This window comes from Myiozetetes cayanensis, unplaced genomic scaffold (assembly GCF_022539395.1).
Source record: "Myiozetetes cayanensis isolate MyiCay16 unplaced genomic scaffold, myiCay2020 scf9, whole genome shotgun sequence".
Lineage (NCBI taxonomy): Eukaryota > Metazoa > Chordata > Aves > Passeriformes > Tyrannidae > Myiozetetes > Myiozetetes cayanensis.
In genome coordinates, this window is record NW_026088185.1 from 24,358,671 (window position 1) to 24,373,697 (window position 15,027).

The window sequence follows — 15,027 nt, forward strand, 5'->3', positions numbered from 1 at the left end:
TATTCTGAATTTGTCTTCACTTGAAGGGTTGGAAAAATTCCCTTGAATTTTTTGGACTTGCAAAGGGATCCATGGCAGGAATGTGAAAACACAGTATTCCTTTAGTAAGGGATTTTTTTTATGTTAAAGGGAATAATTTGTCCAATGTTGGTTGTTCACTCCTGAACAAAGCCTATCTATTTTCTCTAAACTGGCAAATGGGAATGCAAAACGTACTTTATTCTTTTTTTAGAAGTCACTGTCTGTACTTCTTGGAGTAAGACTCTTGCGTAATCTTTAATATTTCTGAGTGAGTTTTTGGTTGATTTTGTAGGATGTGCAATAAGAGTATAGGTCTCTGTAGTGAGCCCAGGAAAGATAAACTATAACCCAAGTTCTGAATAGCTGTGGAGTTGGTGATTTTCTGTCTTGCACTGAAACTGGTATCCTACTAGGTTTAAAATGAAATATTGGTAAAGGAGGGTGTGGTTTGGATTTTTCTTTCTCTTTTTTTCTCTCTTTTTTAATTTTCTTTAAGGAGGCTCAAATTAAGATGGATTTGTTGCAAGGTAGTAAACTCTGTTGGAGTTCAGCTATTACATGCAGTTAATGGTGGGTACCTTCAGTTGTCCTAGAGCTGTACAAGGAATTCCTGTAGCCTTCCAGGGCTGGGATAAATCCTGTCACTGCCTTCAGGCAATGGTGTGGACAGTGGTTACTCTGGGAGGGCTCACACACACTGTATTCATACTTTGCAGCATTTCCATGTACTCTACTGGAAATACGAGGGTGGGTTTTAGAAGATTGGGAGCTGCAAAAACAGGGAGGAGTGACCTTGTTTGAGAGATGAGTGACGTTGAATCAAACTCCCTGGTGGGGTAGCAGGAAAACCTGGAAGTGGCTGTTTGCTCTGTCAGAGGTGGGGAAAACTCCAGCTATCTCTACCAGTCTGACATGGGGGAAATAATCATCCCTCAAATTCCAGATCCGGCCACGCATTTTATCTGGTATGTTTGCAAGATACATTAACTAGCTAACACCTCAGAGATTGTCATTCTGCTGGAAGACCCCCGCAATACCTTGTCTCCTGGCTGGCAACATGATGTCTGGGAGGTGTCTTATAGTGACCTCAGCTGTGGGGTGGCTCAGCTGCTTCGTGATTTAGCTGAACATTTAGAAATCAGTTTGGGTGTGCGTGTGGCTGAGATCCTGCAGATCCGTTGTGACTCACTCAGAGCTGCACTGGCGTTTGCTGGAATTTCATAGGAGCGTGTGTGGGAGACGTGCAAACTGGTCCCAGCTGGTCTGGCAGAGAGATCAGCCCTGAGTGCAGTTTTGCAGCTTATCTGCAGGAGCCTGGGGAGATGAAATCCTACCTCCCTGCCAAGTGCAGTAAAGAGGGAGATTCTGCTTTTGCAAGTAAATCCCAATGCTGATTCCTCATTCTGCACTTTCTTTGTCCTTGGGTGATGTGGTTAATTAGAAGCCTTCCTGGCTCTTTGCCATGCCTTTTCACTCTGTTCTCCAGCCTGTCTCTGGACTGTGGATCACGGACGCTTGTCCAGGCTCTCTGAGCTGCTGGGGGTTAGGGTCAGACTGGGAAGACCTGTGCTCCAACCCAGATAGTTTGGGGTGTTTGCAAACAATGTGGGAGGCAAGGGTCTGAGGGGATGGATAATTCCTAAAACAGGGCAGCCCAGTGGGTCAGAGCCTCAAAATAGTGCATCTCTGCTGGGGAAGAGAGCTTGAGGCACCTCAGATGATGAAGGGTAAGGGAGGATCAGGCCAAAGGTCTGCCTGTCTATCCTGAGCTCACAATGGAAATGCCTTCTTTTGTTGAACTTAAACTTGTAAACTTCCACACAAAATAGTGAACCAGTTAGAGGCTGGCTGCATCCCTCAGGAAGCCCTGAAAATGATGAAGCAATGGGGCTTAGGAAGCAGTGAAGCTACAGTTCTGAAAACATTATCATCAGCCAGGTGTGGGGCCTGTTAGTTGGATCCCTTTACCTTCCCTGGCTTTGTCTACTTGCCTCCTGAGGAGCTCCCTTTAGAGTGGTGGTTGTCACAGGTGGCTGCCATGGCCACTTCTCTGGGCAGCCCCTATGGAGGATCCAGTGAGTGTCCTTGTGAGGGCACAGCATGGGGTGCTCTGGGAGTAGGGTGGAGAGGAGGGTTGTTTTCCTGAGAGGTTTTGCAGTTTTGGCTGCTGGAGAAGATTGGCATGAATCTTTTCTCCTTCTTTTTCAGTCTCGTATAGCGAAGCGAGGAAGGAAGCTGGTGGATTATGACAGTGCCAGACACCACTTTGAAGCCCTGCAAACTGCAAAGAAGAAGGATGAAACCAAAATCGCAAAGGTAAAGCAAATAGGAGCATATGCAGCCATCCTATCATTTTGCTTTTGCCTACTGAGCAGCTTTTAAGGGCACCTGTACCTCTTCACTGCGTTTTCATCGAATCAATTACATTGGAAAGGACGTGTAAGATCATTGCAGTGTTACGAACTGGTCAGGTTTTGCTAGGTTATTTCCTTCTTATTTGTTTAGCTCTCCTAGAAGACAGGGTAGCCTCTGCTGACTTGGTTCAGACCCATCATCATCAGTCTGCATCTCTTGGTGACTAAATGCATGTGCTTACTCCCATGCTACAGGACCAGTAACCTCTGGCTCAAAAGCCTGTGTGTCTCTTGGGGAAGCAAAACCTTGCAATGGCCCCTGAAAAATTTTCCAGTTTACCTGCTTCTTGGGACTCCTTCCATCTTAGAGTAGTGTTTGAGTATTGCTTGAGGTGGGTTGTGTTTGTGAAGTCCTCTGATATCCTAGGACAGAGACCCTTAGAATTACAAGTTCATTGATAGAAGTGCACTCTGTGCGCACTTGATGAATGTGTTCTGTTGTCTGTTGGTCACAATTACTGGATAATAAATATGGCTGTCACGTTTCTTTCATGCCTGTGAATAGCTAGATCCAGGGTTTACTGCAGAGCATATCCAACACTCGAGTGAAGGATTTTATTTTTAATGAAATTTATTTTAACTAAAAAAAGTTTACATTTTTTTTTATTGCAGCTGAAAAAAACGGTAGTGCTAACTTTGTTCTAGAGTAGGCGCATGGTTTGAGTACTGCCCAGAAAATGAGCTGTGGATTATTCTTCTACCCCAAGATATGTGAACCAAGATACTTCACTCCACAGGACAGTTTTTGACACAATGGAATAGTCCAGTGCTGGACCAACATCTTTAATTCTCTTCAGTGTGGGCCATGGCTCACTGGGACTCTTCAGAGTAGGAGCAGTGCAGGAAAGATTGGTGTCTTTTACAGGATGACAAGAGTTGTCATCCTTTGGTTAGGGCTATTTCTGGTAGAGGGAATATGGGCTTATGTGAGAGGTGCTGGTGTTTTTCCTGCATGGAAGAAATTAAGATGCATCTCTCCCTGAAGTGAAAGATGTGCTTTTAATGGCCACAATACTTTGATTGTTAAGCTGAAATTCTTCAGTCCTCTACACGCCCAGTGCATGCACTGTGACTAACCTTGACAGACAAAAGGGGAGAGAGATTGATGGCCCAGGTGTCATCGTATCATTTGTGTGGCAAAGCAAGTCTTGGTTCTGTATGCAAGGCATGAGGCTCAGCTAGTTCAAAGCCTTCAGTTCAAAGCAGTAATTCACTGTGTTTGTGGGTAAGAGCAGACTTTCCATGGGGTGTGTTATTTTTATTGGTGCATGTCTGTGTGGTCTTTGCTGCAGTGGGAATGGGTTTTGTAGGAATTGCTCGGGTTTGTACCTGGTGCTCTGCACCAGAGGCTGGCTCCCTTCATCATTGCTGCACTCGCTGTAGCCCCAAAACTCACCTAAGATGATATAACAAGTATGAAAGAAAGTGCAGTTTGAAGAGTGAAGTTCTTGAGATTTAGGAGTTGGTGCTCTGTTCCTGATTCATCTTGTGCAAGAGTCTCTTAGTACTTGATTGGATTCTTCTTGTGAGCCAAAATGTGCACTGGATCAGATTTTTCCACTATCTGTGCTCTAGGCCATAAGCTTATGCACAGGATAATATGTGACACGTTGCACTGTCCTGATCCTGCAAAGATGGGAGCACTTAGTCCCAGAAAGTTATGTTTGTATGGTCTTCCCAAGTGGGCAGTTTTCACAATCCCACCTGTGGTCTGACATTTGTGGTCATGCAGCTCTGTGGGGCTGTGGGCAACAGCCATGGCTAAGCGTGCACTTGGCTGGTGTACGTAATTCACCTCTGTTCCTGTGTCTGCAGTTTTGCTTGTATTACCTTTAAGGTAGGGTTTTTTCATTATAAGTTACTTTGGAATATGATGACAGGCCCCTAGGAAAGAGGCACAGCATACAAGTGGGAACTAACTTGATTGAGGTTCAATGGTATAGTAACAGAAACAGCAATACGAATATTTTTTGGCACTGTATGGTCTCTCTTTTCTAATATATGGATGTTCTTTTCTCACCCAGGACCCCTGTGTCTTATTGCTAAACTTACATCCTGCCATTTAAATAAAGCACTGTGGACTTCCAGCTGTTGCATGCAAATAATAATGATGGTTAATTAATCCTGACCTCTCTTTAAGGAGCTCCAACTTCACAGCCATGCCGTGGAGTAGAGTTGTCGGTGTGCTAGGTCACTAACAACTGTATTTGTTGCTCTTACAGCTGCCTGGCTGGTCTGCAGTATCCAGCCCACACGGGAGCATTAATTACTGCTAAACTTGGCATGCTTCAAAGGATTCATAACTGATCGGTCCCAGGATGTTTGCTTTTTTTCTCTCGCTTTGGTGATACTGATTTGGCCCAGCCTCTAAATACGCTCTCTGTTGTGATTTTAATTTTTTTTATCCTAAAAGATATATGTTTGTGTCTCTCTTGTTCTCTGTTTATTTTTTTTTCTTTTTTCACTCAAACATGCTCCCTCCCCCCAGCCTGTTTCGCTGCTTGAGAAAGCTGCGCCTCAGTGGTGTCAAGGGAAGCTACAAGCTCACCTCGTTGCACAAACTAATCTGCTCCGAAATCAGGTGACTGCTGATCTACCTGGCTCTAACCCTGCATGCGCTATTTTGGGCTCTAGATTGTACCATGCAAGTAATCTCCAGGCAACGTTCACTCTAGTCTTCTGTGTTACGTGTCCTTGATGCTCCTAAGCCACATGGAATACATGGAAGTTGCTGACCAGTGAATGAATTTGTGCCTGCCTAATTGATTTCTAGTCAGATGTGTTAATACTGGACTACTGTTTTCTCCTCCTAAAATGAAATGTGGAGGAAGAAAGGCTATGGAATAATGTTGAGACAGAGGGTGATGCAGTACACTTCCTCCAATTATTGCTTTCTTTTTCCTCTAAGAGAAGCTGTCAATTTTTATTGTTGCTGTTTCAAAAAAAAAAAAAAAAAAAGAAACACTGGAAAATTGACTTATGTGTTCATGTTTTTCAGTAAAACTGGAAAAAACCCCAAACAGTACAGTTTCTGTGGCTGCTGAGTTAGGTTGCAACATCCTCCTGTGGTAAAGTCCAAGTTTCCCAAATGGGCACTGTCCTGGCTCTTGGGGTTTAAAAGAGCTATTTCCAGATTCAGGGTTTCAATCTGTATAGGAGAAGAGGTGGGCCCAGACCAGGCAGGTTGCACCCTCTGTGATGTATTTGAACAGTTCCAAGTTGAGGTCATGGTTGCATCATCTGTCAAAATTTAAGTTATAGTGTCTTGAGGGACATGAGAGCAGCTCAGAGGAACTACAGGGAATAAAATTTCAATCCTAGTTGCATAGAAGTGTGACTTCCTGATGAAATCTCCCTCAGTGATTCCCTTGGAACACCTTCAGGGATAAGAGGGAGTTGACAGAAGAAGTCAGTGAGAAGAGGCTTTCAATGAGCAAGAGGTAGTAAATAATTACCCAGACTGGGAGAGTGCCAGTTACCTGCTCACAAGTTCCTGGTGAGCTCATCTGTTCTCATTTGAATGCTCCCATGTCTTCACATTCCTTGTCAATGAATGAATTGCAGTTTAGAAACACTGAATTGCTCTCACCTTAAGAAGCACCTGGGTTTTTGACAGTCAGTTTATGACTGCAGATCAGGGAAAAAACTAGATAATCACATCAGTAAAGCATGGAGAAAGAACAGCCTTTAGCAACCCTGCTTAAGATGTAGAGCAAAGGGAGGAAATATGTATTTATTCTTGATTGAAGGGAGAAGGACAGATGGCAAGCTGCCAGGGGCTTTTCTTATGCCTCTGCTGGTCCAGCTGGGAACTGTTTGCACAGTTGTGGTTCTTGGTTGGTCTGTTTGACTGGTGGGGTATTTCAGGAGGACTAGAAAGCAGGTATGGGAAGTTTCTCAAGCCACAAATAAATATAAAAATAAACCGGCACTTTGGCATTTTTTGTCTTCTCAGACTGGCTGGGGTCACTGGGAGTAATGCTACTACCCACAGATTGCCCAGTACCTTCAAGTGCCCCCTCATCCATGCACTCTGATCTTAAACATTTGAAGATTTCACTGTATGTGACTTTGTCCTAAAGCATTTGCAAGGGGCTGTGTAATCTTTCCACCCACTGTGGTGTGAGGGTGTTAATCTCCTAATACACAGCTTTAATATTTTCAGTGACCACAGATATTTTCAAATCAATTTAAGTCCTCCTTGAAGTTTTTTCCCCTTTCATTCTTGAGCTAAGTAATACTATTGCCCACTTGAATTTTTTGTTTCTACTCGTGTATTTTTTTTCCTTTTTCTCTAATTTTTATTTTTATTGGAAATGAACAAAAAACTCTCTCAATAAAGAAGGTTAGCTTGTATACTGAACCTGTAGGTTTTCCAGCTTGCCTTCCCTACAGGAGCAGGCAGTTTTTACATTTGTGTGACTTCAAGACTGAAGGTGTTAATGACAGCCCTAAATCTCATTAAGCTCTTGATAAAACTGGGAGGGCTGATGATACTCCATTTATTGCGAAGCTTCAGAATGCTAAGCCTTAAAAAAAAAAAAAAAGAAAAAATTATTTCCTTTTACCAGCAGCTGTGTTGCTGTCTCTTCTTGCCTGATAATTTTATAACCTCCATGCAAAATGGGGTCAGTGAGATCTGTTATTTCTACTGTAAAGCAAAGTCCCTCCCTCCAGTGTGCATACCTCTGGCTCTTTAGGCCTTTAGCAGATACTAACAAAAACAACAGTGGGGTTTTTTGTGAAGTCTCCTGGGGGAGTTGCTATTGCATACTCCCAGTTACAAATTTTAGTGACTGTGCTTTTTGAAACAAAGGGGAAAATGGCTTAGAACAGCAAATTCTTGCCTTTTGACTAAGCTCCATTGGTATGCTGAATCTAAAAAGCAACATCCTTGGTGCTGCAATGATAACAGAAACATATCTCTGTCTATAGGAGAAAGCCAGTAAGTTGAGTCCTGGGCGGTGCTGCCCTGCTGAGAGCTGAGTCTGGCTGGGGGGAGGCTCCCAGCTCTCCTCCTTAATCCTGCCTCAGGGATATCTAAACTATTTACTTAGGAGTACTTGATTACCACAATTCACAGCATAGTCTTTGAAGAGAAATGGTCACCAGATTGTCTGAAAGCACCAGGCTGGACATAGCCAGATATTCATGAGAGCTGAGATGCATGGTAATAGGAGAAACAGTGTGGAATAATTCCTCCCCTGCCCTCCATCGCAGCTGAACTGGTTGGTGCTTGGCACTCTGAGCCTTGGTTAGGTGGAAGGTCAGGAAAGCATTTGTGTTGTCCAGCTTCTACTCAAACCTTCCTCCTTTCAGGCAGGGAGAGGAGAGAAAGATTTTCTGAAATTATACTTTGTGGTCCTGGGCATTGTCTCCTGGCCTCAGTTTTCCATCAGGTTGGCAAGGGTGGCAGCTGAAACACAAAGTGCACGGCAATGGTAGCCGTGGGCTCTACTCTGAAACCAGTGTCTGCCTTTCCCCACCTTGCTGCATGAGCTGGCTTGTCCTCTAGCAGGCCTTTGTGACCATGTTGATCTCTGACTTTGGCTCTAGCTGGAAGCAGTGAGGGCTGTCAAGTGCCAGAATTCCTGCTTCTAAGCAAAGTAAATCCCACTGGTGAGAAAATCCATGGGCTAACAAAGGATTGAAGAATTAATTCAATGATAGATTTGGGAATGAGACCAGTAGCTGAGCCACAGGCACTGGATGGATTCCTGATTCCTACAACTACTCTAGAGTGAACGTTGCCTGTTGCTGATTTTGCCTTTGCCTTGGGATGTCACAATATTCATGCATTGCTTTCTAGGTTCTTTGACCTTATAAATGGGTAAACAAGAGAGGGAAAGAATGTTATTACTCTTCATCATATCCATAAAACTAACAGCATTCAATGGTGCCTCATCTCCCAGCTACTACATCTCCTGGGTTGATTCTGGTTCCATTATAGTTTGGAAATTAGAATAAGGTAAAGCCAGAGGGATGGACTGGGTTTTTTTTCTCCCTTTAAAATGGTTACATTAGAAATATTCATTCATAGAGGTATTTTAAGGCAGAGTGAGTCTTTATGATCATTATCTCTGATTCAGCATAAACTGTGTCTCTGTTTAAAAGGTTTTTTGGTGGTTTTGTGCAAACTCTTGAAATGTTAAGTTTTTCAGTGAGTGTAGCAGCGAAACAGGGGTTTCTGGGTGGAAGCATCATGACCCCTTCTCCCCTTGTCTGTTCCTCACAAAGTCTACTTAACTTTTGAATACTTCCCAGTTGTGTCTTTTTGCTGGGGAAACTTTCTCCTCTGATCTTGAGTACAAAGCCTTAGCCTTGCCTCGGGCAGCAATGAACAACCCTCTTACAGTTGGAGCTAGATGGAAAGCAGGAGCTTCTGTGGCTTGCTTATAAGTCAGGAGACAGAGAGTGTAAGAATCCTACACAATTCTGTGAGGAACAGGATTCTGAACTGCAAAATATTTTTAAGCCCTTTTGCCCATCAATCCTATTGTTGTGTATACGCGTCACTAAGGAGCAGTAAGCTGAATTTATTTAATTAAGCTGGCACAAAGAAGATAAAACTTGATTTCTAGAAAGGGTAGGAGGGAGATCCAGTTCCTGTGACTTGTAAGCTCTTTGCAGAGGCCTGTGGTGTTGTGACATTCCTGCTGTTGTCGCTTGTATAGGCACTTATGTTGACCTTCCTGATATGATGTGTTGTCAAGTTGCTCGTGCAGAGATTTTTCCATCCTGTAAGCCACTGCACAGGGTTATGGGAGAATGCTGTGCTGTTGTACATTACAGAATAAAACCGTTTTATTTAGAAAACTTTAAGTCAGGGCACTGAAAAGAGGAAGAGATTACCTGAGACAAATGTAGGAAGGGGAATGTGCTTGTTGCTGGTGTCTGCTGTCAGCAACAAACGAGGATCGTCCTTTTTGTCTGAAACCTGACAGAATTCATCCATCAGTGTTGGGATCTGTCAGTGTCCAGGTCCAATGAACAGGTCAAATTTAGACTCTCAGCTGGGAGAAAGAGGTCCTGTACGACTCATACTGCTTTTGGTGTTGGTGGCTGACAGCCAGCCAGGGATTGCGCTTACGTGAGACCACTGAAGCGTGCTGTTCAAGCCCTGCACCCTGGCCTCCTGCTGGCACAACTCATGCTTTGCATACTCTTCCTTGCTTCTCCAGTCAGCTTTGTAGGAGGGCTGTATCAGCCAAGGGTGCAGATCTCCTCCCTTCCTCAGAAGAGACGGGGCTTTGGCATGACCTTAGCCGAGCATAAAAAGTCCACATGAGGGAGGATTCTTTAATGCCATTTGGGATGGATTTCAACTCTTTTGAGACCTGGCAAGGGACAGGGACCCCTATCTATATCCAAGCTGGAGGCTGAACTGCCTGACCAACTCCATTCAGTTTTTGAAGCCAGGGAAATGTATTGAACTTAAAACACATTAGTTGTTGTTTGAATTACTTTCTGAGTATACAAATGGGGAAATCCATTGAGAGAAAGCCTGAGAGTAACACATTCACAATGAAGGGGCATCAGGTCACCTGTGATGCAACCCTGGTTCCTGGGAGACTCACTTGGGATGCTGATTACCTCATTCTAGAATTTTGCCCGGTCTCCCAAAGAAGTCAAAAGAGTCACAGTTGTCCCAGCCCTGCAGTGTACTTGTCTGTGCTGGAGCTGACAATCTCCCTTCTCTGTTATTAAGGCTGAAGAAGAGTTAGTAAAGGCTCAGAAGGTGTTTGAAGAGATGAATGTTGACCTGCAGGAGGAACTGCCTTCACTATGGAATAGGTGAGTGCTGGAAGTTTTCCCAAGGCCTGGTTGGAAGGAAGCAAATAGCCAAGCTCTTGGTCTGGACTGGGTGCGTGCTCTTCTTTTCTGGATCATCTCAGTTTGTCCTAGGATTTTCCTACCAACCAGATTCACCCTGTGCTTTCTGGGCTTTGCTTCATGATTTTCCTGAAAAATACAGTTTTACCACAGAGAGAAACTATGTTTCTCTCCTTGTCCAGTTAATCTTTTGCCCTACCAACTCTGCCCAACTTTACTGGAAAACTTGAGAGGCCATGAATTTGCCATACCAGTGGCTGTGGTGATGGAAACAGAGGTGAAAGAAAAAGACTGACATTTAGCTTGAAGGATGAACTGTAGGGCAGCAGATACTGATTTATGGGGAGGACACAGCGGAAACCAATCAAAATCTTCCTGGGAGCGTCCCAGTTTCTTAGTTTTGAACACAGCAATCACGTCTGGGTTCTCAGTGCTGGTCTGTGGGGGATGGAGAGGGGGTAGCAGCAGGGTGGGAAAGTGAAATGCGTCACTCCCTTTTCTGTCCAGCCCAGGGTAGGTATCCTTCCTCAAAGCAGCCTGCAGGCCTGACTGAGGAAGGAGCTGGGAGGGATACAGGTGTCTGAGTGTTTCCATGTGCAGAACCACGATGCTGCTGGCCTTGGTGACCATCTCCCTCTGGCTGTTGTTCCTTCAGCTGAGTGCTGGTAGAGCACTCTCTGTTGGCAGCTGGCAGGCTAGCTAGAGGCCAGTGGGTGACAGACAGCTGCTGAGATTTTAAGATGCCACAGGAAGTTCACAGGCTCCTGCTACACAGCTGATGCTTCTGCTTCCCTATTGCTTTCTGTGTCTATCCTGTGTTTTCATATTCTTTTTGCCTCTGAAGCAAACAGTTCATGCTTGTTTGCTTCCCTTGTTGCTTAGGGACTTCAGAGGGAATTAATATTTGTCATCCTGCTAATTCCCTCAGCTTTCCCAATACTCTGTCTGCATCACAGCCTCCATCCTTTTTCCATCTTCCTATACTACCACCCTTTTTTTTTTCCCCTCTCCCTTTAGCCAACACAAATTGAGATCCCATTCCTAGTCTTCTTCTCCCCTTGGACATGTTTGCCCTGTACCTAGCCTTTGTTCCATTACTCCCTTCACACTCTCCTGCAACCCCTCTCTTCCCACGTGTACCAAGACCTGACAGAGTTCGATTTGAGTGGGAGTGGTGGGTGGAACGTAGCAGAAGGGGCAGAATTGAAAAGTGTGGGGAGAGCATTGTGTCCATTAAGTTCTTCTGTCTTGTTTTTCATTTGGCAGTCGTGTTGGTTTCTATGTCAACACATTCCAGAGTATAGCAGGCCTAGAGGAGAACTTCCATAAAGAAATGAGCAAGGTAAGGCAACTAACAGTTTATCCTACTTATCCTGTCTTTACTGCTAGTAAAAAACAACCACCACTACCACCAAAAAATCCCCCAAAAACAAAACAAAAAAACAACCAAAAAACTGTCTGGAAAAAACAGCCCTGAGTCAGAGAAAAATATAAATCCTTAGTTTTTTATTTTGGACAGAGCTGTCTGACATAATAATTCAAAGGGATGGAGCACAGGGAAGACACTGCAGGGTCCTTCAGCAGTGGGAAGTGCGTGTCACTTGACAGTGCTTGTTTGCAGATCCACAGAGGAGACGGAAGTCACCCTCAGACCTATCTCTTGCTACCTTTTTTAGTTTGTCTCCATTGTGGATCTGTAACCTATAGCCTTGGCACACTTAGCATGGTATCTATTTTCCTCCTCCTCTGCTGCCTGGTAGCAGGTTGCTGTGTACCCTCATCCAGTCTAGCTGTGGGGTTGAAAACAGGAGGAAATCTGCCAGTCTGCAAGTTGGGTAAAGACCGAGACCTGCCTCACTAAAGTCCCTCAAGAAGGCACTTCCCTGCAGTACCTCTCTGCTTTGGTTTCTTTCCTGCCCTGTGACCCAAAAGAAGGCATTTGAGTACTTAGCCTGGCCCTTATATGGGCTACCAATTTGTCCTGAGTTGGGAATCACAGTGGTAAGCAGTGTTGTAAGCTGGTGGTGGCAAGCTGGATCCTGGTGCTCTGTGCCAGTACCTAGAGGAGACCTCAGGACTAGTCTGTGGGAAAGTCCTCCATTGCCAATATAATTTACAAATATGTTCTTGTTCTTTCAATTAAAAGCTAGAGAAGTCTCCTGAATTCCTTAGGTCTGTATGCTGCTTTTAGGAGTTGCACACCCTCTGTAAATGTTTCACTAATCTTGAGGAGGGACTGAGAGCCCAGCTGGAAAACCCTTATATTCACTCCACTCCCCAATGTCATCCTGACAACAAGGCAGCTGCTAAGCAACAGGAAACATTATAGTCCTTCAATTCCCAACAGCCAGGGGCCCTTCTGACTTGGCGTAATGAATCAATTTTGAACCCCAATGACATTTTATGGGGTCTTTTCCAATTAATAGCCTGCTCTTCTCCACTGAGAGATGAACTAATGTTAAGAATAGGGAGGATTCTTATAATTATCTATTTCTTACTGTTAACTTACATCCAACAAAACATGGAAAAGATGTTTGTTAGACAGGACTTCTCTTATATGAAGTCCGGATTTTTCTTTCTTGAGGAGTTTTGTATGAGAGCAGGGCTTTTGCTTTGTTCCATAATAAACATCTGTTGCCTTTTATTGCTACAGCATCCAATTAACTGCTGGTGTTGCCTGCAAAATGCCTCCAACACTGATTGCATGGGATCCCTCCTCCTACCAGTGATGAATCTGGAGTCTCATCTTATTTATGGATTGGCTGTTTCAGAGTAGGAGTGTCTGAAGTGACTCTTGCAGCCTTTGGTGCCAGGGAGCATTTAACCCCTAATCTCGGCAAAGATATCTAGGTCCTGCCTAAACCTAGGTGGCCCAGGCAGACTGTGAAGTTAAAGCTGTTGACTGGAAGTTCAGTTGCCTTTGTCTTCACAGCTGAGATGGCCATATCCCAAGCTTTGATAAGCAGGTCTGAGGAACAGCTTTTGGCTACAAATCCACAGTGAAGCTTCAGTTCTAGCACATAGGCCCTTAGATAAACATTCATCCTGCTTCTGCAGTGGCACCTGGCAGCACACTGCCAGGGCCAGGTGATAGAGAAGCTAAGAGGATGATCTGCAAGCAAGACAGAGCATTCCCATGAGGAATCAGCATCTCTTCAACAGTTCAATAGCCTTTCATACCCCACAGAGAAGTGGAAACAGATTTAGGGCTGTTCCCTCTTGGGATAGCTGAATATGTGTACATATCTGGGCACAAGCCTGTGTTTGGTCAGTCTGTGCAGGCCAGCCCAGACTCTCTTCTGGCACTTGTGCTCTTTTCTCATTCCTTTTCTTTCTTTTGTTTTTGTATTTTGCAGTTGAACCAAAATCTTCATGATGTCCTGCTGGGTCTAGACAAGCAGTACTCAGGCAATGCCTTCCCTGTTAAAGCACAGCCCAGGTCAGTAACTGTGGGTGGTGTCTTTCCCTCAACAGGGAAGGAGGGACAGGGATGTCTGTACCCAGGGGTGTTGAAACTTCCATGTTGTCAATTGGAAGTAATTTCACTACCTGCCAGTGCCCTCCTGAGACTTCCTAGAACATGTCCACAATTGCACTTAGCGCTGGGTGGCACAATACAATACCTCTTACCTTTCTAGGTTAGCATCTGGATGCCTAAACTTTCACTAGGTGCTGATATGTAGACAACTGATTCTCAGCTCTGCTTTTTTAAAGTCTAATTCCATGCAGTGACATGTGCTACTGAGCTGCCCTTCCTTCTGGGTCCAGTTGCCCAGCACCCATCCTGTTCTTTCTCTCAAAAGCTTCTGCCATGTACCTACAGCTTGAGCACCAAGAGCTCATTTAGTTCCCCAGCTTCCTTTTTGGTCCTCCAAACTTGGAATCACCGTTTTGCCAGAGCCTTATGCCCATCCTATGTACCCAGCTGAAGTGGACGATTTCCTTTTCTGTGTGTTGAGGAAGGAGTTGCAGCCTCACTAATATGAGGCCTCCTGACCTCAGGGCACTTTCAATCTGCATGTATGCAAGGACTGAGTGTCCTCTGGGCCTTTAGTTCTCTTTCCTCAGCTGGGTCCTATCCTGTATGGTTAAGTGCAAGTCTGCACATTCTCTAGCACTGAGAAGGGAGGGAAAGGTTGGGCTCTGGATTAGGCTGACTGGCTCTCATCCAAGTGTGTGAGTGATGAAATACCGTTGGGCTCTGGCTTCCAGCTGCTGCTAATCCTGTGTGCTGGGCAAGCAGGAGCACAGCCCAAGTCCTCAACTGGTGTACTGATGGAGGGAGGAGGTGAAGTCAGCATGAAGTAAGAGCAAGCTGTGGTCTGAGTGCATTGATTCAGAAGGGGTAGATCAGCTGTTGAGACCTCTGTGCTCCCTTGTCACTCCTCCCAGTTTAACCTTCTGTTGCAGTCATGCATAGATGACTTGTGTGCCTTCTTCCTCCAGTGACTGCGGTGTTTGCCAGCTCTAAAGAAAGAGAAAGTTTGAGTTGAATTTGACCCTTGAATTTTGGATTGCTGACACCAGATTTCAGAAATGCTAGTAGGAGTGCTACTTGTGAAAATGATGTCTTCTTCCCAAGTTAGCATGGGGTGTCTGTTGATCACCCCAACTCAACCAGACTGAAACCTTGTGTGGAGGCTGTGGTGCCCATCCTCTTGCTGCCATGGACCACGTTGTGTCTGTTAGTAACATCCTCCAGGGTCCTTGGAGGGGGATAAGTTAAAAGGACAGATAAAGGCTATAGCCATTGCTTTGT

General features: G+C 44.7%; 1 protein-coding gene across 12 annotated transcripts in view; it reads left to right on the forward strand.

The window, feature by feature from the left end:
• The window catches only part of BIN1 (bridging integrator 1), a 97,065-nt gene that overhangs the window by 51,847 nt on the left and 30,191 nt on the right, over positions 1–15,027 (forward strand). For 6 of the 12 annotated variants that reach the window (XM_050339432.1, XM_050339434.1, XM_050339440.1 and 3 more), the window contains exons 6-10: positions 2,230–2,337; positions 4,924–5,016; positions 10,144–10,229; positions 11,535–11,610; positions 13,625–13,707. In XM_050339432.1, coding sequence (XP_050195389.1) covers positions 2,230–2,337; positions 4,924–5,016; positions 10,144–10,229; positions 11,535–11,610; positions 13,625–13,707 — 446 coding nt within the window. The remainder of the gene's footprint in view (positions 1–2,229; positions 2,338–4,923; positions 5,017–10,143; positions 10,230–11,534; positions 11,611–13,624; positions 13,708–15,027) is intronic. The other 6 variants (XM_050339438.1, XM_050339443.1, XM_050339439.1 and 3 more) reach the window with 1 other exon arrangement.